General features: G+C 55.0%; 1 protein-coding gene across 1 annotated transcript in view; it reads left to right on the top strand.

The window, feature by feature from the left end:
• Positions 1-914: 914 nt before the first annotated feature.
• Positions 915-27018, top strand: part of LOC142922608 (nondiscriminating glutamyl-tRNA synthetase EARS2, mitochondrial-like) — a 31398-nt gene continuing 5294 nt past the window's right edge. The window contains exons 1-7 of the mRNA XM_076063427.1: positions 915-1094; positions 2572-2756; positions 5892-6052; positions 8081-8189; positions 16045-16180; positions 23706-23836; positions 25104-25245. Of these exons, the coding sequence (XP_075919542.1) occupies positions 2659-2756; positions 5892-6052; positions 8081-8189; positions 16045-16180; positions 23706-23836; positions 25104-25245 (777 nt within the window). The 5' untranslated portion in view covers positions 915-1094; positions 2572-2658. The remainder of the gene's footprint in view (positions 1095-2571; positions 2757-5891; positions 6053-8080; positions 8190-16044; positions 16181-23705; positions 23837-25103; positions 25246-27018) is intronic.

The raw sequence follows: 27018 nt of genomic DNA, 5'->3' as shown, positions 1-27018 counted from the left end.
AGTGGTGAGTGAGTGGTGAGTGAGTGGTGAGTGAGTGAGTGGGTGACTGAGTGAGTGGTGAGTGAGTGGTGAGTGAGTGGTGAGTGAGTGAGTGACTGAGTGAGTGAGTGACTGAGTGACTGAGTGAGTGACTGAGTGAGTGGTGAGTGAGTGGTGAGTGAGTGGTGAGTGACTGAGTGAGTGAGTGACTGAGTGAGTGACTGAGTGAGTGAGTGGTGAGTGAGTGGTGAGTGAGTGACTGAGTGACTGAGTGAGTGAGTGACTGAGTGAGTGAGTGAGTGGTGAGTGAGTGACTGACTGAGTGAGTGACTGAGTGACTGACTGAGTGAGTGGTGAGTGAGTGAGTGAGTGGTGAGTGACTGAGTGAGTGACTGAGTGAGTGGTGAGTGAGTGGTGAGTGAGTGAGTGAGTGGTGAGTGACTGAGTGAGTGACTGAGTGAGTGGTGAGTGAGTGGTGAGTGAGTGACTGAGTGAGTGACTGAGTGAGTGAGTGAGTGAGTGGTGAGTGAGTGGTGAGTGAGTGGTGAGTGAGTGGTGAGTGAGTGGTGAGTGAGTGGTGAGTGAGTGGTGAGTGAGTGGTGAGTGACTGAGTGACTGAGTGGTGAGTGAGTGGTGAGTGAGTGGTGAGTGAGTGGTGAGTGAGTGAGTGAGTGACTGAGTGAGTGACTGAGTGAGTGAGTGAGTGAGTGACTGAGTGAGTGAGTGAGTGAGTGACTGAGTGAGTGAGTGAGTGTGTGACTGAGTGAGTGGTGAGTGAGTGGTGAGTGAGTGGTGAGTGAGTGGTGAGTGAGTGGTGAGTGAGTGGTGAGTGAGTGGTGAGTGAGTGGTGAGTGAGTGGTGAGTGAGTGAGTGGTGAGTGAGTGGTGAGTGAGTGGTGAGTGAGTGGTGAGTGAGTGGTGAGTGAGTGGTGAGTGAGTGGTGAGTGAGTGGTGAGTGCTACCCCCAGGTATGACAATCGCTGTCGCTCCCTGCCTCCGCTGGAGGCTGAGCGGCGAGCGGCTGGGGGAGAATCCCACGTGGTGCGACTCCGTCTCCATGGCAACCTCGCAGACAGTCACCATGACGACCTCGTGTACGGGCTCACCACTCACAACGTACGTCATCACTCACCACTCACTCACCACTCACTCACTCACTCAGTCACTCAGTCACTCACCACTCACTCACTCACTCACCACTCACTCACTCACCACTCACTCAGTCACTCACTCACCACTCACTCACTCACTCACCACTCACTCACTCACCACTCACTCACCACTCACTCACCACTCACTCACCATTCACTCACCACTCACTCACCCACTCACCACTCACTCACCACTCACTCACTCACTCACCACTCACTCACCACTCACTCACTCACTCACCACTCACTCACCCACTCACCACTCACTCACCACTCACTCACTCACCCACTCACTCACTCACTCACCACTCACTCACCACTCACTCACTCACTCACCACTCACTCACCCACTCACTCACCACGTACGTCATCACTCACCACTCACTCACCACTCACTCACCACTCACTCACCACTCACTCACTCACTCACCACTCACTCACTCACCACTCACTCACCACTCACTCACCACTCACTCACCATTCACTCACCACTCACTCACCACTCACTCACTCACCACTCACTCACCACTCACTCACCACTCACTCACCACTCACTCACCACTCACCACTCACTCACCACTCACTCACTCACCACTCACTCACTCACCACTCACTCACCACTCACTCACCACTCACTCACTCACCACTCACTCACCACTCACTCACCCTCACTCACTCACCACTCACTCACCACTCACTCACTCACCACTCACTCACCCACCCACCCACCCACCCCACCACTCACTCACTCACCTACACACTCACCCCACTCACTCACCCACTCACCCACTCACTCACCCACTCACTCACCCACCCACTCACTCACTCACTCACCCACTCACTCACTCACCCACTCACTCACTCACCCACCCACACACTCACTCACTCACCTACACACTCACCCACTCACTCACCCACCCACTCACTCACTCACACACTCACCCACTCACTCACTCACTCACCCACCCACACACTCACTCACCTACACACTCACCCACTCACTCACTCACTCACCCACTCCCTCACCCCCCCACTCACTCACCCACTCACTCACCCACCCCCCCACTCACTCACCCACTCACTCACTCACTCACCCACTCACTCACTCACCCACTCACTCACTCACTCACCCACTCACTCACTCACTCACCCACTCACTCACCCACCCACTCACCCACCCACTCACTCACTCACCTACACACTCACCCACTCACTCACTCAGTCACTCACTCACCCACTCACTCACCCACTCACCCACCCACACACTCACTCACCTACACACTCACCCACTCACTCACTCACTCACCCACTCCTCACCCCCCCACTCACTCACCCACTCACTCACCCACTCACCCACTCACTCACTCACCCACTCACCCACCCACTCACTCACCCCCTCACCCCCTCACCCCCCCCCCCCCCCGTGTCTGTCCCACCTTTAGGTCAGCTCCGTGGAAGGGGACCCGATCCTCCTGAAGAGTGATGGTCGACCTACCTATCACTTGGCGTCCGTGGTGGACGACCGGGCAATGGGGGTGACTCACGTCCTGCGTGGGGTCGAGTGGCTGGTGTCCACCAGCAAGCACCTGCAGATCCACCACGCCCTGCAGCACACGGACAACTACGGGTGATCACTCAGTCACTCAGTCACTCACTTAGTCACTCACTCAGTCACTCACTCACTCACTTAGTCACTCAGTCAGTCAGTCAGTCACTCAGTCACTCACTTAGTCACTCACTCAGTCACTCACTCAGTCACTCAGTCACTCACTCACTCATTTAGTCACTCACTCAGTCACTCACTCACTCACTTAGTCACTCAGTCAGTCAGTCAGTCACTCAGTCACTCACTTAGTCACTCACTCAGTCACTCACTCAGTCACTCAGTCACTCAGTCACTCACTTAGTCACTCAGTCAGTCACTCAGTCACTCACTTAGTCACTCACTCAGTCACTCACTCAGTCAGTCAGTCAGTCACTCAGTCACTCACTTAGTCAGTCACTCACTCAGGCACTCACTTAGTCACTCACTTAGTCACTCACTCAGTCAGTCACTCACTCAGTCACTCACTCAGTCGCTCAGTCAGTCACTCATATTCACTCAGTCACTCAGTCAGTCAGTCAGTCACTCAGTCACTCACTCAGTCAGTCAGTCACTCACTCAGTCATTGGTGTAGAGGCTTAGCTAGTCACTCGGTCACTCAGTCAGTCACTCACTCAGTCACTCAGTCACTCACTCAGTCACTCACTCAGTCAGTCAGTCACTCACTCAGTCACTCACTTAGTCACTCACTTAGTCACTCAGTCAGTCAGTCAGTCACTTAGTCACTCACTTAGTCACTCAGTCAGTCACTCACTTAGTCACTCAGTCACTCAGTCAGTCACTCACTCACTCATTTAGTCACTCACTTAGTCACTCACTCACCACTCACTTAGTCACTCGCTCAGTCACTCAGTCAGCCACTCACTCAGTCAGTCACTCACTCAGTCACTCACTTAGTCACTCAGTCACTCACTTAGTCACTCAGTCACTCACTTAGTCACTCACTTAGTCACTCACTCAGTCACTCAGTCAGTCACTCACTCATTCAGTCACTCACTCAGTCACTCACTCAGTCGCTCAGTCAGTCACTCATATTCACTCAGTCACTCAGTCAGTCAGTCAGTCACTCAGTCACTCACTCAGTCACTCACTCAGTCACTCACTCAGTCACTCACTCACTCAGTCAGTCACTCGCTCAGTCACTCACTCAGTCACTCACTCAGTCACTCAGTCAGTCAGTCAGTCACTCAGTCAGTCACTCACTCACTCACTCAGTCACTCACTCAGTCACTCACTCAGTCAGTCACTCACTCAGTCACTCACTGAGTCACTCAGTCACTCAGTCAGTCACTCAGTCACTCAGTCACTCACTCAGTCACTCACTCACTCAGTCACTTACTCAGTCACTCAGTCACTCACTCAGTCACTCACTCAGTCACTCAGTCACTCGCTCAGTCACTCACTCAGTCACTCGCTCAGTCACTCGCTCAGTCACGCAGTCACTCACTCAGTCACTCACTCAGTCACTCACTCAGTCACTCACTCAGTCACTCGCTCAGTCACTCACTCAGTCACTCGCTCAGTCAGTCACTCAGTCAGTCAGTCACTCACTTAGTCAGTCAGTCAGTCACTCACTCACTCAGTCACTCGCTCAGTCACTCACTCACTCAGTCACTCACTCAGTCACTCACTCAGTCAGTCACTCAGTCAGTCACTCACTCAGTCACTCATTCAGTCACTCAGTCACTCACTCAATCACTCAGTCACTCAGTCAGTCACTCACTCAGTCACTCAGTCACTTAGTCACTCAGTCACTCACTCAGTCACTCAGTCACTCGCTCAGTCACTCACTCAGTCACTCGCTCAGTCACTCAGTCACTCATTCAGTCACTCAGTCACTCAGTCAGTCACTCACTCAGTCACTCACTCAGTCACTCAGTCACTCACTCACTCACCCACCCACGCACTCACTCACTCACCCACTCACTCACTCACTCACCCACTCACTCACCCACTCACCCACTCACCCACCCACTCACCCACCCACTCACTCACCCTCTCACTCACTCACCCACTCACTCACTCTATCACTCACTCACCCACTCACTCACTCACTCAACCACTCACCCACCCACTCACTCACCCACTCACCCACTCACCCACCCACTCACCCACCCACTCACCCACCCACTCACTCACTCACTCACCCACTCACTCACCCACTCACCCACTCAACCACTCACCCACCCACCCACTCACCCACCCACTCACTCACTCACTCACCCACTCACCCACCCACCCACTCACTCACTCACCCACTCACTCACCCACTCACTCTAACACTCACCCACTCACTCACCCACTCACCCTCTCACTCACTCACCCACTCACCCACTCACCCACTCACTCACTCACTCACCCACTCACTCACTCACTCACCCACTCACCCACTCACCCACTCACTCAATCACTCACTCGCTCACTCACTCACTCACTCACCCACTCACCCACTCACCCTCTCACTCACTCACCCACTCACTCACTCACTCACCCACTCACTCACTCACTCACCCACTCACCCACTCACCCACTCACTCAATCACTCACTCGCTCACTCACTCACTCACCCACTCACCCACTCACTCAATCACTCACTCGCTCACTCACTCACTCACCCACTCACTCACTCACCCACCCACCCACCCACTCACTCACCCACCCACCCACTCACCCACTCACCCACTCACTCAATCACTCACTCGCTCACCCACTCACTCACCCTCTCACTCACTCACCCACTCACTCACTCTATCACTCACCCACCCACCCACTCACCCACTCACCCACTCACTCACCCACTCACTCAATCACTCACTCGCTCACTCACTCACTCACCCACTCACTCACTCACCCACCCACCCACCCACTCACTCACCCACCCACCCACTCACCCACTCACCCACTCACTCAATCACTCACTCGCTCACCCACTCACTCACCCTCTCACTCACTCACCCACTCACTCACTCTATCACTCACCCACCCACCCACTCACCCACTCACCCACTCACTCACCCACTCACTCACCCACTCACCCACCCACCCACCCACTCACCCATCCACCCACTCACTCACCCACTCACCCACTCACTCTATCACCTACCCACCCACCCCCCACCCCCACCCCCCACCCCCACCCCCCACCCCCACCCCCCCCAGCCCCGCCCCCCAGTATGGCCACCTCCCACTGCTCATGAGGCCTGACGGCCAAAAACTGTCCAAGCGACGTGGTGACGACTCAGTGGCCAGCTTCCGAGATGGTGGAGTCCAGCCTCTCGTGCTGCTGCAGCTACTCACCCGCTGTGGTGGTGGATTCCGGGGTGAGTGGGTGGGTGAGTGGGTGAGTGGGTGAGTGGGTGGGTGGGTGGGTGAGTGGGGGGGGTGGGTGAGTGGGTGGGAGAGTGGGTGAGTGGGTGGGAGGGTGGGTGAGTGGGGGGGTGAGTGGGTGGGTGGGTGAGTGGGTGGGTGGGTGGGGGGGTGAGTGGGTGGGTGGGTGGGTGAGTTGGTGGGTGAGTGAGTGGGTGAGTGAGTGATTGAGTGAGTGGGTGAGTGAGTGGGTGAGTGAGTGGGTGAGTGAGTGAGTGAGTGGTGAGTTTGTGGGTGAGTGGGAGGGTGGGTGAGTGAGTGGGTGGGTGAGTGAGTGGGTGAGTGAGTGGGTGAGTGAGTGGGTGAGTGAGTGGTGAGTGGGTGGGTGAGTGGGAGGGTGAGTGGGTGAGTGGGTGAGTGAGTGAGTGGATGAGTGAGTGGGTGAGTAAGTGAGTGAGTGAGTGGGTGAGTGGGTGGGTGAGTGGGTGAGTGAGTGGGTGAGTGAGTGGGTGAGTGAGTGGGTGAGTGAGTGGTTGAGTGAGTGGTTGAGTGAGTGGGTGAGTGAGTGGGTGAGTGAGTGGGTGAGTGGGTGAGTGGGAGGGTGAGTGGGTGAGTGGGTGGGTGAGTGAGTGAGTGAGTGGGTGAGTGGGTGGGTGAGTGAGTGAGTGGGTATGTGAGTGAGTGAGTGAGTGGGTGAGTGAGTGAGTGGGTGGGTGAGTGAGTGAGTGGGTGGGTGAGTGGGTGAGTGAGTGAGTGTGTGAGTGAGTGGGTGGGTGGGTGGGTGAGTGGGTGAGTGGGTGGGTGAGTGGGTGAGTGGGTGGGTGAGTGGGTGAGCGGGTGGGTGGGCGAGTGGGTGAGTGGGTGGGTGGGTGAGTGAGTGTGTGAGTGTGTGAGTGGGTGAGTGGGTGAGTGTATAAGTGAGTGGGTGGGTGAGTGGGTGGGTGAGTGGGTGGGTGGGTGGGTGAGTGGGTGAGTGGGCGGTTTTGGTGGCATTGGAGGTGGTGATGGTGGTGATGATGATGATGGTGGTGATGATGGTGATGTTGATGATGATGGTGATGATGATGTTGGTGATGATGGTGGTGATGATGGTGATGGTGATGTTGGTGATGATGTTGGTGATGATGGTGATGATGATGGTGGTGATGATGATGGTGGTGATGATGTTGATGGTGGTGAAGATGGTGATGGTGGTGATGGTGGTGATGGTGGTGATGTTAGTGGTGATGTTGGTGATGGTGGTGATGATGGTGATGTTGGTGATGTTGGTGATGTTGATGATGTTGGTGATGTTGGTGATTTTGGTGATGGTAATAATGTTGGTGATGGTGGTGATGTTAGTGGTGATGTTGGTGATGTTGATGATGTTGGTGATGATGATGGTGATGATGTTGGTGATGGTGATGTTGGTGATGGTCATGGTGGTGATGATGGTGATGATGATGATGATGTTGATGTTGGTGATGGTGGTGATGTTGGTGATGATGATGGTGATGATGTTGGTGATGGTGATGTTGGTGATGGTGATGGTGATGATGTTGGTGATGGTGATGTTGGTGATGGTGATGGTGGTGATGTTGGTGATGATGATGATGATCATGTTGGTGATGTTGGTGATGGTGGTGATGTTGATGGTGATGATGGTGATGTTGATGATGGTGATGGTGATGTTGATGTTGGTGATGATGATGGTGATGATGTTGGTGATGGTGATGTTGGTGATGGTGATGGTGATGATGTTGGTGATGGTGATGTTGGTGATGGTGATGGTGGTGATGTTGATGGTGATGATGATGATGTTGATGATGGTGATGGTGATGTTGTTGATGATGATGGTGATGATGATGTTGTTGATGTTGTTGATGATGTTGTTGTTGATGATGTTGATGATGTTGATGTTGTTGATGTTGGTGATGGTGGTGATGGTGATGTTGGTGATGGTGGTGATGGTGTTAGTGGTGATGTTAGTGGTGATGATGTTGATGTTGTTGATGTTGTTGATGTTGGTGGTGATGTTGATGATGATGTTGTTGATGTTCTAGAGGGCTGTGACACCTCCTCATTGGAGCGCCTTGTGGAGGCATTTGATCTGTCACGTGTCTCCACCCACTCAGCCATCCTGCACCTGGAACACCTCACCATCATTGCACGGTGAAGATCACTCACCACTCACTCACCACTCACCACTCACTCACTCACCCACTCAGCCACTCATTCACTCACCAACACACTCACCACTCACTCACCACTCACTCACTCACTCACCACTCACCAACACACTCACTCACTCACCAACACACTCACCACTCACCACTCACTCACCACTCACTCACCACTCACTCACTCACTCACCACTCACTCACCACTCACTCACCAACACACTCACTCACTCAGCCACTCACTCACTCACCCACTCACTCACTCACCCATTCACCCATACACTCACCCATACACTCACTCACTCACCTACTCAGTCACTCACCCACTCACTCACTCACCCATTCACCCATACACTCACCCATACACTCACTCACCCACTCACTCACTCACTCAGCCACTCACCCACTAACTTACTCACTCAGCCACTCACTCACTGACTCACCCACCCAGTCACTCACTCACTCACCCACTCACTCACTCACTCACCGCTCATTCACTCACCCACTCACTCACTCACTCGCCCACTCACTCACCCACCCACTCACTCACTCACTCACCCACTCACTCACCCACTCACTCACTCACCCACATACTCACTCACTCACTCACCCACTCATTGACTCACCCACATACTCACTCACCCACTCACCCACCCACATACTCACTCACCTTCTCACTCACCCACACACTCTCTCACTCACTCAAACACCAACTCACTCACTCACCCACCCACTCACTGTGTCTCACTGTGTGTCTCTCTGTCACTGTGTGTCTCTGTGTCACTGTGTGTCTCTGTGTCTCTGTGTGTCTCTGTGTGTCTCTGTGTCTCTGTGTGTCTCTATGTCTCACTGTGTGTCTCTGTGTGTCTCTGTGTGTGTCTGTGTGTGTCTGTGTGTCTCACTGTGTCTCTATGTGTCTCTGTGTCTCACTGTGTGTCTCTGCTGCTCAACCTGGTGTCTCTGTGTGTCTCTCTGTCCCACCACGTGTCTCTGCGTGTCTCTGTGTGTCTCTGTGTGTCTCTATGTGTCTCTGTGTCTGCTACTCAACCTGGTGTCTCTGTGTGTCTCTGTGTGTCTCTGCGTGTCTCTGTGTCGCTGTGTGTTACTGTGTGTCTCTGTGTGTCTCTCTGTATCTCTGTGTGTCTCTCTGTCTCTGTGTGTATCTCTGTGTCTCTCTGTGTGTCTCTGTGTGTCTCTGTGTCACTGTGTGTCTCTCTGTCTCTGTGTGTCACTGTGTGTCTCTGTGTGTCACTGTGTGTATGTGTGTGTCTCTGTGTGTCACTGTGTGTCTCTGTGTCTCTGTGTGTCTCTGTGTGTCTCTGTGTCTCTGTGTGTCTCTATGTCTCACTGTGTGTCTCTGTGTGTGTCTGTGTGTGTCTGTGTGTCTCACTGTGTCTCTATGTGTCTCTGTGTCTCACTGTGTGTCTCTGCTGCTCAACCTGGTGTCTCTGTGTGTCTCTCTGTCCCACCACGTGTCTCTGCGTGTCTCTGTGTGTCTCTGTGTGTCTCTGCGTGTCTCTGTGTCGCTGTGTGTTACTGTGTGTCTCTGTGTGTCTCTCTGTGTCTCTGTGTGTCTCTCTGTCTCTGTGTGTCTCTCTGTGTCTCTCTGTGTCTCTCTGTGTGTCTCTGTGTGTCTCTGTGTCACTGTGTGTCTCTCTGTCTCTGTGTGTCACTGTGTGTCTCTGTGTGTCACTGTGTGTATGTGTGTGTCTCTGTGTGTCACTGTGTGTCTCTGTGTCTCTGTGTGTCTCTGTGTGTCTCTGTGTCTCTGTGTGTCTCTATGTCTCACTGTGTGTCTCTGTGTGTGTCTGTGTGTGTCTGTGTGTCTCACTGTGTCTCTATGTGTCTCTGTGTCTCACTGTGTGTCTCTGCTGCTCAACCTGGTGTCTCTGTGTGTCTCTCTGTCCCACCACGTGTCTCTGCGTGTCTCTGTGTGTCTCTGTGTGTCTCTGCGTGTCTCTGTGTCGCTGTGTGTTACTGTGTGTCTCTGTGTGTCTCTCTGTGTCTCTGTGTGTCTCTCTGTCTCTGTGTGTCTCTCTGTGTCTCTCTGTGTCTCTCTGTGTCTCTCTGTGTGTCTCTGTGTGTCTCTGTGTCACTGTGTGTCTCTCTGTCTCTGTGTGTCACTGTGTGTCTCTGTGTGTCTCTCTGTGTCTCTCTGTGTCTTTGTGTCTCACTGTGTCTCACTGTGTCTCTGTGTGTCTCACTGTGTCTCTGTGTGTCTCTGTGTGTCTCACTGTGTCTCTGTGTCTCACTGTGTGTCTCTGTGTGTCTCTGTGTGTCTCTGTGTATCTCAGTGTGTCTCACTGTGTCTCTGTGTGTCTCTGTGTGTCTCTGTGTGTCACTGTGTCTCTGTGTGTCTCTGTGTGTCACTGTGTGTCTCTGTGTGTCTCTGTGTGTCACTGTGTCTCTGTGTGTCTCTGTGTCTCTGTGTGTCTCTGTGTGTCTCTGTGTCTCTGTGTCTCACTGTGTGTCACTGTGTGTCTCTGTGTGTCTCTGTGTGTCTCTGTGTCTCTGTGTCTCACTGTGTGTCACTGTGTGTCTCTGTGTGTCTCTCTGTGTCACTGTGTGTCTCTGTGTGTCTCTTTGTGTCTCTGTGTGTCTCTGTGTGTCTCTATGTCTCACTGTGTGTCTCTGTGTGTCTCTCTGTGTCACTCTGTGTCACTGTGTGTCTCGGTGTGTCTCTGTGTGTCTCTGTGTGTCTCTATGTCTCACTGTGTGTCACTGTGTCTCTGTGTGTCACTGTGTCTCTGTGTGTCTCTGTGTGTCTCTGTGTCTCTGTGTATCTCTGTGTGTCACTGTGTGTCTCTGTGTGTCTCTGTGTCTCACTGTGTCTCTGTGTCACTGTGTCTCTCACTGTGTGTCTCACTGTGTGTCTCTGTGTCACTGTGTGTCTCTGTGTGTCTCTGTGTCACTGTGTGTCTCTGTGTGTCTCTGTGTCACTGTGTGTCACTGTGTGTCTCTCTGTGTCTCTGTGTCTCACTGTGTGTCTCTGTGTGTCACTGTCTCTGTGTGTCTCTATGTCTCTGTGTCTCACTGTGTGTCTCTGTGTGTATCTGTGTGTCTCTGTGTGTCTCTGTGTCTCTGTGTGTCTCTGTGTTTCTCTTTGTGTCTCTGTGTGTCTCTGTGTCTCTGTGTGTCTCTGTGTGTCTCTGTGTGTCTCTGTGTCTCACTGTGTGTCTCACTGTGTGTCTCACTGTGTGTCTCTGTGTGTCTCTGTGTGTCTGTGTGTCTCTGTGTGTCTCTGTGTGTCTCACTGTGTCTCTGTGTGTCTCTGTGTCTCTGTGTCTCTGTGTGTCTCTGTGTGTCTCTGTGTGTCACTGTGTGTCTCTGTGTGTCTGTGTGTCTCTGTGTGTCTCTGTGTGTCTCACTGTGTCTCTGTGTGTCTCACTGTGTGTCTCTGTGTGTCACTGTGTGTCTCTGTGTGTCTCTGTGTGTCACTGTGTGTCTCTGTGTCTCTGTGTCTCTCACTGTGTGTCTCTGTGTGTCTCTGTGTGTCACTGTGTGTCTCTGTGTGTCTCTGTGTCTCTCTGTGTCTCTGTGTCTCTGTGTCTCTCTGTGTGTCACTGTGTGTCTCTGTGTCTCTCTGTGTCTCTGTGTCTCTGTGTCTCACTGTGTGTCTCTGTGTGTCACTGTGTCTCTGTGTCACTGTGTCTCTGTGTGTCTCTGTGTGTCTCACTGTGGTCTCTGTGTGTCACTGTGTGTCTCTGTGTGTCTCTGTGTGTCTCTGTGTCTCTGTGTGTCTCTGTGTCTCTGTGTGTCTCTGTGTGTCTCTCTGTGTCTCTGTGTGTCTATGTGTGTCTCTGTGTGTCTCTGTGTGTCTCTGTGTCTCTGTGTGTCTCTGTGTGTCTATGTGTGTCACTGTGTCTCTGTGTGTCTCTGTGTGTCTCTGTGTGTCTCTGTGTCACTGTGTGTCTCTGTGTGTCTCTGTGTGTCTCTTTCCCACCACGTGTCTCAGCTACTCAACCTGGTGTCTCTGTGTGTCTCTGTGTGTCTCTGTGTCACTGTGTGTCTCTGTGTGTCTCTGTGTGTCTCTGTGTCTCACTGTGTCTCACTGTGTCTCACTGTGTGTCTCTGTGTGTCTCTGTGTCTCTGTGTGTCTCTGTGTCTCACTGTGTCTCTGTGTGTCACTGTGTGTGTCTGTGTGTCTCTGTGTATCTCTGTGTGTCACTGTGTCTCTGTGTGTCACTGTGTGTCTCTGTGTGTCTCTGTGTGTATGTGTGTGTCTCTGTGTGTCACTGTGTGTCTCTGTGTCTCTGTGTGTCTCTGTGTGTCTCTGTGTCTCTGTGTGTCTCTATGTCTCACTGTGTGTCTCTGTGTGTGTCTGTGTGTGTCTGTGTGTCTCACTGTGTCTCTATGTGTCTCTGTGTCTCACTGTGTGTCTCTGCTGCTCAACCTGGTGTCTCTGTGTGTCTCTCTGTCCCACCACGTGTCTCTGCGTGTCTCTGTGTGTCTCTGTGTGTCTCTGCGTGTCTCTGTGTCGCTGTGTGTTACTGTGTGTCTCTGTGTGTCTCTCTGTGTCTCTGTGTGTCTCTCTGTCTCTGTGTGTCTCTCTGTGTCTCTCTGTGTCTCTCTGTCTCTGTGTGTCACTGTGTGTCTCTGTGTGTCACTGTGTGTATGTGTGTGTCTCTGTGTGTCACTGTGTGTCTCTGTGTCTCTGTGTGTCTCTGTGTGTCTCTGTGTCTCTGTGTGTCTCTATGTCTCACTGTGTGTCTCTGTGTGTGTCTGTGTGTGTCTGTGTGTCTCACTGTGTCTCTATGTGTCTCTGTGTCTCACTGTGTGTCTCTGCTGCTCAACCTGGTGTCTCTGTGTGTCTCTCTGTCCCACCACGTGTCTCTGCGTGTCTCTGTGTGTCTCTGTGTGTCTCTGCGTGTCTCTGTGTCGCTGTGTGTTACTGTGTGTCTCTGTGTGTCTCTCTGTGTCTCTGTGTGTCTCTCTGTCTCTGTGTGTCTCTCTGTGTCTCTCTGTGTCTCTCTGTGTCTCTCTGTGTGTCTCTGTGTGTCTCTGTGTCACTGTGTGTCTCTCTGTCTCTGTGTGTCACTGTGTGTCTCTGTGTGTCACTGTGTGTCTCTGCTACTCAACCTGGTGTCTCTGTGTGTCTCTGCGTGTGTCTCTCTGTGTCTCACTGTGTCTCTGTGTGTATCTGTGTCTCTGTGTCACTGTGTGTCTCTGTGTGTCTCTGTGTGTCTCTCTGTGTCTCTCTGTGTCTTTGTGTCTCACTGTGTCTCACTGTGTCTCTGTGTGTCTCACTGTGTCTCTGTGTGTCTCTGTGTGTCTCACTGTGTCTCTGTGTCTCACTGTGTGTCTCTGTGTGTCTCTGTGTGTCTCTGTGTGTCTCTGTGTCTCTGTGTGTCTCTGTGTGTCACTGTGTGTCTCTGTGTGTCTCTGTGTGTCTCTGTGTGTCACTGTGTCTCTGTGTGTCTCTGTGTCTCTGTGTGTCTCTGTGTCTCTGTGTCTCACTGTGTGTCACTGTGTGTCTCTGTGTGTCTCTGTGTGTCTCTGTGTCTCTGTGTCTCACTGTGTGTCACTGTGTGTCTCTGTGTGTCTCTCTGTGTCACTGTGTGTCTCTGTGTGTCTCTTTGTGTCTCTGTGTGTCTCTGTGTGTCACTGTGTCACTGTGTGTCTCTGTGTGTCTCTGTGTGTCTCTGTGTGTCACTGTGTCTCTGTGTGTCTCTGTGTGACTCTGTGTCACTGTGTGTCTCGGTGTGTCTCTGTGTGTCTCTGTGTGTCTCTATGTCTCACTGTGTGTCACTGTGTCTCTGTGTGTCACTGTGTCTCTGTGTGTCTCTGTGTGTCTCTGTGTCTCTGTGTATCTCTGTGTGTCACTGTGTGTCTCTGTGTGTCTCTGTGTCTCACTGTGTCTCTGTGTCACTGTGTCTCTCACTGTGTGTCTCACTGTGTGTCTCTGTGTCACTGTGTGTCTCTGTGTGTCTCTGTGTCACTGTGTGTCTCTGTGTGTCTCTGTGTCACTGTGTGTCACTGTGTGTCTCTCTGTGTCTCTGTGTCTCACTGTGTGTCTCTGTGTGTCACTGTGTGTCTCTGTGTGTCTCTGTGTGTCTCTATGTCTCTGTGTCTCACTGTGTGTCTCTGTGTGTATCTGTGTGTCTCTGTGTGTCTCTGTGTCTCGGTGTGTCTCTGTGTTTCTCTTTGTGTCTCTGTGTGTCTCTGTGTCTCTGTGTGTCTCTGTGTGTCTCTGTGTGTCACTGTGTGTCTCACTGTGTGTCTCACTGTGTGTCTCTGTGTGTCTCTGTGTGTCTGTGTGTCTCTGTGTGTCTCTGTGTGTCTCACTGTGTCTCTGTGTGTCTCTGTGTGTCTCTCTGTGTCTCTGTGTGTCTATGTGTGTCTCTGTTAGTCTCTGTGTGTCTCTGTGTGTCTCTGTGTGTCTCTGTGTCACTGTGTGCCTCTGTGTGTCTCTGTGTGTCTCTTTCCCACCACGTGTCTCAGCTACTCAACCTGGTGTCTCTGTGTGTCTCTGTGTGTCTCTGTGTCACTGTGTGTCTCTGTGTGTCTCTGTGTGTCTCTGTGTCTCACTGTGTCTCACTGTGTCTCACTGTGTGTCTCTGTGTGTCTCTGTGTCTCTGTGTGTCTCTGTGTCTCACTGTGTCTCTGTGTGTCACTGTGTGTGTCTGTGTGTCTCTGTGTATCTCTGTGTGTCACTGTGTCTCTGTGTGTCACTGTGTGTCTCTGTGTGTCTCTGTGTGTCTCACTGTGTCTCTGTGTGTCTCTGTGTGTTTCTGTGTGTCTCTGTGTGTCTCTGTGTGTCTCTGTGTGTCTCTGTGTCTCTGTGTCACTGTGTCTCTGTGTGTCTCTGTGTGTCTCTGTGTGTCACTGTGTGTCTCTGTGTGTCTGTGTGTCTCTGTGTATCTGTGTGTCTCTGTGTCTCTGTGTCTCACTGTGTCACTGTGTCTCTGTGTGTCTCTGTGTGTCTCTGTGTCTCTGTGTGTCTCTGTGTGTCTCTGTGTGTCTCTGTCACTGTGTGTCTTTGTCTCTGTGTGTCTCTGTGTGTCTCACTGTGTGTCTCTGTGTCCCTGTGTGTCTCTGTGTGTCTCTGTGTGTCTCACTGTGTGTCTCTGTGTGTCTCTGTGTGTCTCTGTGTCTCTGTGTCTCACTGTGTCTCTGTGTGTCTCTGTGTCTTACTGTGTGTCTCACTGTGTGTCTTACTGTGTGTCTCTGTGTGTCTCTGTGTGTCTCTGTGTCTCTGTGTGTCACTGTGTGTCTCTGTGTCTCTGTGTCTCTGTGTGTCTCTGTGTGTCTCTGTGTGTCTCTGTGTCTCACTGTGTCTCACTGTGTCTCTGTGTTTCTCTGTGTGTCTCTGAGTGTCTCTGTGTGTCTCTGTGTTTCTCTTTGTGTCTCACTGTGTCTCAGTGTCTCACTGTGTGTCTCTGTGTCTCTGTGTATCTCTGTGTGTCACTGTGTCTCTGTGTGTCTCTGTGTGTCTCTGTGTGTCACTGTGTCTCTTGTGTCACTGTGTGTCTCTGTGTCTCTGTGTCACTGTGTCTCTGTGTGTCACTGTGTGTCTCTGTGTCACTGTGTGTCTGTGTGTCTCTGTGTGTCTCTGTGTGTCACTGTGTGTCTCTGTGTGTCTCTGTGTGTCACTGTGTGTCTGTGTGTCTCTGTGTGTCTCTGTGTGTCTCTGTGTCTCTGTGTCTCTGTGTGTCTCTGTGTCTCTCTGTGTGTCTCTGTGTGTCTCTGTGTGTCTCTGTGTGTCTCTGTGTGTCTCTGTGTGTCTCTGTCTCACTGTGTCTCTGTGTGTCTCTGTGTGTCTCAGCTACTCAACCTGGTGTCACTGTGTGTCACTGTGTGTCTCTGTGTGTCTCTGTGTGTTTCTGTGTCTCTCTGTGTGTCCTCAGACAGCACCTGTCTCGCGAGCTTGAGGACCCGGTGTCCCTGTCCCACCACGTGTCTCAGCTAATCAACTTGGTGTCTCTCACCTACAACGTTGTCCCCTCCCCGGAGCTCGCAAGGAGACTCCTGCTCTTCAGAAAGGTCTCCGCGTGTCTCCCCGTGTCTCTCCGTGTCTTCCCCGCGTCTCCCCGTGTCTCTCCGTGTCTCCCCGTGTCTCTCCCTGTCTCACTGTGTCTCATCGTGTCTCCCCCGTGTCTCCCCGTGTCTCCCCGTGTCTCACCGTGTCTCCCCCGTGTCTCCCCGTGTCTCCCCGTGTCTCACCGTGTCTCCCCCGTGTCTCACCGTGTCTCCCCGTGTCTCTCTCCTCGTGTCTCCCTGTGTCTCTCCCTGTCTCTACGTGTCTCCCCATGTCTCTCTCTCCCCGTGTCTCCCCCGTGTCTCCTGGTGTCTCCCCGTGTCTCTCTCCCCGTGTCTCACCGTGTCTCCCCGTATCTCTCCGTTTCTCACCGTGTCTCCCCATGTCTCTCTCTCCCCGTGTCTCCCCGTGTCTCCGCATGTCTCTCTCTCCCCGTGTCTCCCCGTGTCTCCCCGTGTCTCTCCGTGTCTCACCGTGTCTCCCCCGTGTCTCCCCCGTGTCTCCCCTGTGTCTCCCCTGTGTGTCACCGTGTCTCGCCTGTGTCTCCTCGTGTCTCCCCGTGTCTCTCCGTGTCTCTACGTGTCTCTCCATGTCTCTCTCTCCCCGTGTCTCCCAATGTCTCCCCGTGTCTCCCTGTGGTCTCCCGGTGTCTCCCCGTGTCTCCCCGTGTCACCCCGTGTCTCCCCCGTGTCACCCCGTGTCACCCCGTGTCTCTCCCGTGTCTCCCCTGTGTCTCCCCTGTGTCTCAACGTGTCTCTCCGTGTCTCACCGTGTCTCCCCTGTGTCTCCCCTGTGTGTCACCGTGTCTCCCCCGTGTTTCCCCGTGTCTCTCCCGTGTCTCTCCGTGTCTCACCGTGTCTCCCCCGTGTCTCTCCGTGTCTCTCCCGTGTCTCCCCGTGTCTCCCCGTGTCTCAACGTGTCTCAACGTGTCTCTCCGTGTCTCACCGTGTCTCCCCTGTGTCTCACCGTGTCTCCCCCGTGTCTCCCCGTGTCTCTCCCGTGTCTCTCCGTGTCTCACCGTGTCTCCCCCGTGTCTCTCCGTGTCTCTCCCGTGTCTCCCCGTGTCTCTCCGTGTCTCCCCCGTGTCTCCCCGTGTCTCCCCTGTGTCTCCACCGTGTCTCCCCCGTGTCTCCCCGTGTCTCCCCTGGGTCTCCCCTGTGTCTCCCCCGTGTCTCACCATGTCTCCCCGTGTCTCCCCGTGTCTCCCCTGGGTCTCCCCTGTGTCTCCCCCGTGTCTCCCCGTGTCTCCCCGTGTCTCACCGTGTCTCACCGTGTCTCCCCTGTGTCTCCCCTGTGTCTCACCGTGTCTCCCCCGTGTCTCCCCGTGTCTCCCCCGTGTCTCCCCGTGTCTCCCCTGGGTCTCCCCTGTGTCTCCCCTGTGTCTCACCGTGTCTCCCCCGTGTCTCCCCGTGTCTCCCCCGTGTCTCACCGTGTCTCCCTGTGTCTCACCGTGTCTCACCGTGTCTCTCCGTGGTCTCTCCGTGTCTCACCGTGTCTCCCCGTGTCTCACCGTGTCTCCCCCATGTCTCCCCCGTGTCTCTCCGTGGTCTCCCCGTGTCTCTGTGTCTCTCTCCTTGTCTCTCTCTCCGTGTCTCTCTCCCCATGTCTCTCTCTCCGCGTGTCTCTCTCCCCGTGTCTCTCTCTCCCTGTGTCTCTCTCCCCATGTCTCTCCCCATGTCTCTCTCTCCGCGTGTCTCTCTCTCCCCGTGTCTCTCTCCCCACGTCTCTCTCTCCCCGTGTCTCTCTGTGTCCCCGTGTCTCTCTCTCCGCGTGTCTCTCTCTCCCCGTGTCTCTCTCTCTCCCCGTGTCTCTCTCCCCGTGTCCCTCTCTCCCCGCGTCTCTCCCCGTGTCTCTCTCCCCGTGTCTCTCTTCCCGTGTGTCTCCCCGTGTGTCAGGGTCACGTGTCTCTCTCTCCCCGTGTCTCTCTCTCCCCGTGTCTAACCGTGTCTCTCTCCCCGTGTCTCTCTCCCCGTGTCTCTCTCTCCCCGTGTCTAACCGTGTCTCTCTCCCCGTGTCTCTCTCCCCGTGTCTCTCTCTCCCCGTGTCTAACCGTGTCTCTCGCCCCGTGTCTCTCTCTCCCCTTGTCTCTCCCCGTGTCTAACCGTGTCTCTCTCCCCGTGTCTCTCTCTCTCTCCGTGTCTCTCCCCGTGTCTCTCTCCCCGTGTCTCTCTCTCTCCCCGTGTCTCTCTCCCCGTGTCTCTCTCCCCATGTCTAACCGTGTCTCTCTCCCCATGTCTAACCGTGTCTCTCTCCCCGTGTCTCTCTCCCCGTGTCTCTCCCCGTGTGTCAGGGCCACGTGTCTCTCTCTCCCCGTGTCTCTCTCCCCGTGTCTCTCTCCCCGTGTCTCTCCCCGTGTCTCTCCCCGTTTCTCTCCCCGTGTCTCTCCCCGTGTCTCTCTCCCCGTGTCTCTCTCCCCGTGTCTCTCTCCCCGTGTCTCTCTCTCTCCGTGTCTCTATCCCCGTGTGTCAGGGCCACGTGTCTCTCTCTCTCCCCGTGTCTCTCTCTCCCCGTATCTCTCCCCGTGTCTAACCGTGTCTCTCTCCCCGTGTCTCTCTCCCCGTGTCTCTCTCTCCCCGTGTCTCTCTCCCCGTGTCTAACCGTGTCTCTCTCTCCCCGTGTCTCTCTCCCCGTGTCTCTCTCCCCGTGTCTCTCCCCGTGTCTCTCCCCGTGTCTCTCTTCCCGTGTCTCTCTCTCCCCGTGTCTCTCTCCCCGTGTCTCTCCCCGTGTCTCTCCCCGTGTCTCTCTCCCCGTGTCTCTCTCCTCGTGTCTCTCTCCCCGTGTCTCTCTCTCTCCCCGTGTCTCTCTCCCCGTGTCTCTCTCTCTCCGTGTCTCTCGCCCCGTGTGTCAGGGCCACGTGTCTCTCTCTCCCCGTGTCTCTCTCTCCCCGTGTCTCTCCCCGTGTCTAACCGTGTCTCTCTCCCCGTGTCTCTCTCCCCGTGTCTCTCTCCCCGTGTCTAACCGTCTCTCTCTCCCCGTGTCTCTCTCCCCGTGTCTAACGTCTCTCTCTCCCCGTGTCTCTCTCCCCGTGTCTCTCTCTCTCCCTGTGTCTCTCTCTCCCCGTGTCTCTCTCCCCGTGACTCTCTCCCCGTGTCTCTATCCCCGTGTCTCTCTCCCCGTGTCTCTCTCTCCCTGCGTGTCTCTCTGCCCGTGTCTCTCTCCCCATGTCTCTCTCCCCGTGTTTCTCTCTCCGTGTCTCTCTCCCCGTGTCTCTCTCTCTCAATGTCTCTCTCCCCGTGTCTCTCTCCCCGTGTCTTTCTCTCCCCGTGTCTCTCTCTCCCCGTGTCTCTCCCCGTGTCTCTCTCTCCCCGTGTCTCTCTCTCCCCGTGTCTCTCTCTCCCCGTGTCTCTCTCCCCGTGTCTAACCGTGTCTCTCGCCCGTGTCTCTCTCTCCCCTTGTCTCTCCCCGTGTCTAACCGTGTCTCTCTCCCCGTGTCTCTCTCTCTCTCCGTGTCTCTCCCCGTGTCTCTCTCCCCGTGTCTCTCTCTCTCCCCGTGTCTCTCTCCCCGTGTCTCTCTCCCCATGTCTAACCGTGTCTCTCTCCCCATGTCTAACCGTGTCTCTCTCCCCGTGTCTCTCTCCCCGTGTCTCTCCCCGTGTGTCAGGGCCACGTGTCTCTCTCTCCCCGTGTCTCTCTCCCCGTGTCTCTCTCCCCGTGTCTCTCCCCGTGTCTCTCCCCGTTTCTCTCCCCGTGTCTCTCCCCGTGTCTCTCTCCCCGTGTCTCTCTCCCCGTGTCTCTCTCCCCGTGTCTCTCTCTCTCCGTGTCTCTATCCCCGTGTGTCAGGGCCACGTGTCTCTCTCTCTCCCCGTGTCTCTCTCTCCCCGTATCTCTCCCCGTGTCTAACCGTGTCTCTCTCCCCGTGTCTCTCTCCCCGTGTCTCTCTCTCCCCGTGTCTCTCTCCCCGTGTCTAACCGTGTCTCTCTCTCCCCGTGTCTCTCTCCCCGTGTCTCTCTCCCCGTGTCTCTCCCCGTGTCTCTCCCCGTGTCTCTCTTCCCGTGTCTCTCTCTCCCCGTGTCTCTCTCCCCGTGTCTCTCCCCGTGTCTCTCCCCGTGTCTCTCTCCCCGTGTCTCTCTCCTCGTGTCTCTCTCCCCGTGTCTCTCTCTCCCCGTGTCTCTCTCCCCGTGTCTCTCTCTCTCCGTGTCTCTCGCCCCGTGTGTCAGGGCCACGTGTCTCTCTCTCCCCGTGTCTCTCTCTCCCCGTGTCTCTCCCCGTGTCTAACCGTGTCTCTCTCCCCGTGTCTCTCTCCCCGTGTCTCTCTCCCCGTGTCTAACCGTCTCTCTCTCCCCGTGTCTCTCTCCCCGTGTCTAACGTCTCTCTCTCCCCGTGTCTCTCTCCCCGTGTCTCTCTCTCTCCCTGTGTCTCTCTCTCCCCGTGTCTCTCTCCCCGTGACTCTCTCCCCGTGTCTCTATCCCCGTGTCTCTCTCCCCGTGTCTCTCTCTCCCTGCGTGTCTCTCTGCCCGTGTCTCTCTCCCCATGTCTCTCTCCCCGTGTTTCTCTCTCCGTGTCTCTCTCCCCGTGTCTCTCTCTCTCAATGTCTCTCTCCCCGTGTCTCTCTCCCCGTGTCTTTCTCTCCCCGTGTCTCTCTCTCCCCGTGTCTCTCCCCGTGTCTCTCTCTCCCCGTGTCTCTCTCTCCCCGTGTCTCTCTCTCCCCGTGTCTCTCTCCCCGTGTCTCTCTCTCCCCACGTGTCTCTCTCCCCGTGTCTCTCTCTCCCCGTGTCTCTCTCCCCGTGTCTCTCTCCCCGTCTCTAACCGTCTCTCTCTCCCCGTGTCTTTCTCTCCCCGTGTCTCTCTCCCCGTGTCTAACCGCGTCTCTCTCTCCCCGTGTCTCTCCCCGTGTCTCTCTCCCCGTGTCTAACCGTGTCTCTCTCTCCCCGTGTCTCTCTCCCCGTGTCTCTCTCCCCTTGTCTCTCCCCGTGTCTCTCCCCGTGTCTCTCCCCGTGTCTCTCTTCCCGTGTCTCTCTCTCCCCGTGTCTCTCTCTCCCCGTGTCTCTCTCCCCGTGACTCTCTCCCCGTGTCTCTATCCCCATGTCTCTCTCCCCGCGTCTCTCTCCCCCTGTCTCTCTCTCTCTCCCCGTGTCTCTCTGCCCGTGTCTCTCTCCCCGTGTCTCTCTCCCCGTGTTTCTCTCTCCGTGTCTCTCTCCCCGTGTCTCCCCGTGTCTCTCTCCCTGCGTCTCTCTCTCCCCGTGTCTCTCCCCGTGTCTCTCTCCCCGTGTCTAACCGTGTCTCTCTCTCCCCGTGTCTCTCTCCCCGTGTCTCTCTCCCCGTGTCTCTCCCCGTGTCTTTCCCCGTGTCTCTCCCCGTGTCTCTCCCCGTGTCTCTCTTCCCGTGTCTCTCTCTCCCCGTGTCTCTCTCCCCGTGTCTCTCCCCGTGTCTCTCCCCGTGTCTCTCTCCCCGTGTCTCTCTCCCCGTGTCTCTCTCCCCGTGTCTCTCTCTCTCCCCGTGTCTCTCTCCCCGTGTCTCTCTCTCTCCGTGTCTCTCTCCCCGTGTGTCAGGGCCACGTGTCTCTCTCTCTCTCCCCGTGTCTCTCTCTCCCCGTGTCTAACCGTGTCTCTCTCCCCGTGTCTCTCTCCCCGTGTCTCTCTCTCCCCGTGTCTCTCTCCCCGTGTCTCTCTCCCCGTGTCTAACCGTCTCTCTCTCCCCGTGTCTCTCTCCCCGTGTCTCTCTCTCTCCCCGTGTCTCTCTCTCCCCGTGTCTCTCCCCGTGTCTCTCTCCCCGTTTCTCTCTCCCCGTGTCTCTCTCTCTCCCCGTGTCTCTCTCTCACTGTGTCTCTCTCGCCGTCTCTCTCTCCCCGTGTCTAACCGTGTGTCTCTCTCCCCGTGTCTCTCTCTCCCCGTGTCTAACCGTGTCTCTCTCTCCCCGTGTCTCTCCCCGTGTGTCAGGGCCACGTGTCTCTCTCTCCCCGTGTCTCTCTCTCCCCGTGTCTCTCTCTCCCCGTGTCTCTCTCTCCCCGTGTCTCTCTCTCCCCGTGTCTCTCCCCGTGTCTAACCGTGTCTCTCTCTCCCCGTGTCTCTCTCCCCGTGTCTAACCGTGTCTCTCTCTCCCCGTGTCTCTCTCCCCGTGTGTCATGGCCACGTGTCTCTCTCCCCGTGTCTCTCTCTCCCCGTGTCTAACCGTGTCTCTCTCTCCCCGTGTGTCTCTCCCCGTGTGTCAGGGCCACGTGTCTCTCTCCCAGTGTCTCTCTCTCCCCGTGTCTAACCGTGTCTCTCTCTCCCCGTGTCTCTCTCCCCGTGTCTCTGTCCCCGTGTCTAACCGTGCGTCTCTCTCCGTGTGTCTGTCTCTCCCCGTGTCTCTCTCTCCCCGTGTCTCTCTCTCCCCGTGTCTCTCTCTCCCCGTGTCTCTCTCTCCCCGTGTCTCTCTCTCCCCATGTCTCTCTCTCCCCGTGTCTCTCTCCCCGTGTCTAACCGTGTCTCTCTCTCCCCGTGTCTCTCTCTCCCCGTGTGTCTCCCCGTGTCTCTCTCCCCGTGTCTCTCTCCCCGTGTCTAACCGTGTCTCTCTCTCCCCGTGTCTCTCTCTCCCCGTGTGTCTCCCCGTGTCTCTCTCCCCGTGTCTCTCTCCCCGTGTCTAACCGTGTCTCTCTCTCCCCGTGTCTCTCTCTCCCCGTGTGTCTCCCCGTGTCTCTCTCCCCGTGTCTCTCTCCCCGTGTCTAACCGTGTCTCTCTCTCCCCGTGTCTCTCTCTCCCCGTGTGTCTCCCCGTGTCTCTCTCCCCGTGTCTCTCTCTCCCCGTGTCTCACCGTGTCTCTCTCTCCCCGTGTCTCTCTCTCCCCGTGTGTCTCTCCCCGTGTCTCTCTCCCCGTGTGTCAGGGCCACGTGTCTCTCTCTCTCCCCGTGTCTCACTGTGTCTCTCCCCGTGTCTCTCTCTCTCCCCGTGTCTCTCTCTCCCCGTGTCTCTCCCCGTGTCTAACTGTCTCTCTCTCCCCGTGTCTCTCTCTCCCCGTGTCTAACTGTCTCTCTCTCCCCGTGTCTCTCTCTCCCCGTGTCTAACCGTTTCTCTCTCCCCGTGTGTCTCCCCGTGTCTCTCTCCCCGTGTGTCTCCCCGTCTCTCTCTCTCTCCGTGTCTCTCTCCCCGTGTGTCAGGGCCACGTGTCTCTCTCTCTCCCCGTGTCTTCCCGTGTGTCTCTCTCCGTGTCTCTCTCCCCGTGTGTCTCCCCGTCTCTCTCTCTCCGTGTCTCTCTCCCCGTGTGTCAGGGCCACGTGTCTCTCTCTCCCCGTGTGTCTCTCTCCCCGTGTCTCTCTCCCCGTGTCTCTCTCCCCGTGTCTAACCGTCTCTCTCTCCGTGTCTCTCTCCCCGTGTGTCAGGGCCACGTGTCTCTCTCCCCGTGTCTCTCTCTCCCCGTGTGTCTCTCTCTCCGTGTCTCTCTCTCCCCGTGTCTCTCTCTCCCCGTGTGTCTCTCTCTGCGTGTCTCTCTCTCCCCGTGTGTCTCTCTCCCCGTGTGTCTCTCTCCGTGTCTCTCTCCCCGTGTCTCTCTCCCCGTGTCTCAGGGCCACGTGTCTCTCTCCCCGTGTCTAACCGTGTCTCTCTCCCCGTGTGTCAGGGCCACGTGTCCCAGCTGTCCGAGTTGGTGTCTGCCCCCTATGACTTTGTGTGGAAACGGCCCAGCGTCTCGGCCGCACAGATGGATTCAATAAACCCTGCGTACGCACCCCTGTGTGCATGCGTCATCAGGTGGAGAGACACCACACACACACACAGACACACACACTCAGACACACACACACTCAGACACACACACAGACACACACACAGACACACACACAGACACACATACACACAGACACACACAGCACACAGTCACACATACACACACACAGACACACACACACAGACACACACACACACATACACACACACACAGACACACACACACACACACAGTCACACACACACAGACACACACACAGACACACACACACACACAGACACACACACACACAGACACACACACAGACACACACACACAGACACACACACACAGACACACACACACAGACACACACACAGACACACAGACACACACACACACACAGACAAACAGACACACACACACACAGACACTCAGCACACAGACACACACACACAGTCACACACAGACACACAGACACACACACACACAGACACACAGACACACACACACACAGACACACACACATACACACAGACACACACACACAGACACATAGACACACACACAGACACACACACACACACAGTCACACACACAGTCACACACACACAGACAGACACACACAGTCACACACAACAACAACAACAACCGCCATTCGCCACTAAGTGGCGGTGACGTCACCACGACGCTTGTGCCAGGCTATGTGCACATTGAGGCCACGTGAAGTGTCGAACGCCCGCTGGCAGGAGGTCACACATACACACAGACACACACACACAGACACACACACATATGATACTGATGATGCTGCTGCTGATGATGATACTGATGATGATGATGCTGATAATGATGTTGATAATGATGATGGTGATGATGCTACTGATGATACTGATGATGATGCTGATGATAATCATGCTGATGATGATGATGCTGGTAATGGTGATGATGGTGATGATGATGCTGCTGATGATGATACTGATGATAATGATGGTGATGATGATGCTGATGATACTGATAATGATACTGATGATGATGCTGAAAATGATGATGCTGATGATGATGATGATACTGATGATGATGCTGCTGATGATGATGATACTGATGATGATGATTCTGATGGTGATGATGATTCTGATGATGATGGTGATGATGGTGATGATGATGATGATGATACTGATGATGATACTGATGATGATGATACTGATGATGATGATGGTGATGATGGTGATGATTATAATGCTGATGATACTGATGATGATGATGATACTGATGATGATGATGATGATGCTGACGATGATCCCGTCCCAGGATCCTATCGTCGGACGAGGCTGAGTCAGCGTCTGCCCAGCAGCTGGGCTCGCTGCTCAGGAAAGGCCTTCAGCAGGAGGCCTCTCCCACGACATTCCCGACGGCCATGAGGAGCCTGAGGCTCGCCTTGACAGGGCAGGAGGTGAGGCACACACAGACACACACAGTGACACACACAGTGACACACACACACAGACACAGTGACACACACACACAGTGACACACACATACATACATACACACAGTGACACACACACACATACACACACACACAATGACACACACACACAGTGACACACACATACACATGAGGAGCCTGAGACTCGTCTTGACAGGGCAGGAGGTGAGGCACACACAGACACACACAGTGACACACACAGTGACACACACACACATACACACATACACACACATACACACATACACACACACACAGTGACACACACACACAGACACACATACACAGTGACACAACAACAACAACAACAACCGCCATTCACCACTAAGTGGCGGTGACGTCACCACGACGCTTGTGCCAGGCTATGTGCACCCTGAGGCCACGTGAAGTGTCGAACGCCCGCTGGCAGGAGGTCACGGGGGAGACCCAGGTGCCACGGGTCGACTGACTGAGATGACTGGCAGATGCACCACCTGTGCCCCCTACTGTGCCAACCTGCTGTGCTTTAGCCACCCGGCGCTCCGCTCGTTGTTCTGAGCATCGCTCCTCCGCCCTCCGTTGTTGTTGGAGGGCGACTGCCTCCAACTGCCCAGTAGCATCCTTCACGAGCCTCCTCCACAGAGGCCGATCTTGACACCGCTGGTACCAGTCATCGGCAAGTCCACTCAGCTCCACGTCCTCCTGTACCACGTCACTCCATCTCTTCTCTAGCCCGTGCCGCGTCCGCTTAGCCCCCTCAATCCGGCCGAACAAAAGCTGTTTCGGCATGCGTTGGCTGGGCATGCGGGCTACATGACCCAGCCATCGCAGCCTTGCCCGCCGGAGGAGTTCACCGATGGGACCTTGCCCAGATTTTTCAAGGATTTGTGAGCGCCTCACACAATCCAGCCTGGTTAAACCCAGGATGGATCGTAGGCAGGCCAGCCTAAATGTTTCTAACCGGCGAAGATGTTCCATTAGGGGCGTCCACGTTTCGCAAGCGTAGAGAAGGGAGGGAATGACCGTAGCCGAGAAGACCTGAAGCTTAGTGCGGAGCGACAGACCAGGTAGCTTCCACACAGCGTTACGCAACCGATGAAAAGATATTGCTGCTCGACTGATTCGGAGTGAGACCTCTGCTGTTAAACTGGAGCCAGTCATAAGCACACTACCCAGGTATGGGAAACTCTCCACTCTCTCCACAACTGCCCCATCACCGATTGGGAGTTGTGGGGGTGGAGTGTCCGATGGTACAAAATACCCAGGCAGGTACTTAGTTTTGGTGGGGCTGATGGTAAGGCCCCACCTCTTAGTGGCACGCTCCAGTCTCAGCAGCAGCGTCTCCAACTCCTCCTCTGACTGAGCAGCTATTACCAAATCATCAGCATACATAACGTGGTTGAGCAATAGGGAGCCATCCCTTGACCGCACCCGGGCATCGATTAGCCTCCCATGATATCTGTACCATATGGAGATTCCCCCGGTACAGCTATTGAAGGCTTCACGAACTACGTGGTCAAAATAGATGTTAAATTATGTGGGAGCCAGAGGACATCCCTGTCGCACCCCAAGGTGTACAGGGAATGGCTCTGACTCCCGGCCACGTAGTTTTACCCGGGCCCGCTCACCATCATGAAGGTCCTTAATGATTGTGAGCAGAGGGTCAGGTACTCCAAAAGCACGAAGAACGACCCAGAGCCCAGGCCTACTGATGGTATCATAGGCCTTGACCAGGTCAATAAAGCAGAGATGTAGGTC

The sequence above is a fragment of the Petromyzon marinus genome, unplaced genomic scaffold, assembly GCF_048934315.1.
Source record: "Petromyzon marinus isolate PM22_M1 ecotype Great Lakes invasive population unplaced genomic scaffold, UKy_Petmar_22M1.pri1.0 PM_Scaffold_118, whole genome shotgun sequence".
NCBI classification, from domain to species: Eukaryota; Metazoa; Chordata; class Hyperoartia; order Petromyzontiformes; family Petromyzontidae; genus Petromyzon; species Petromyzon marinus.
Note: the sequence above shows the minus strand (reverse complement) of the source record. Positions and strands in the feature narration are given on the sequence as shown.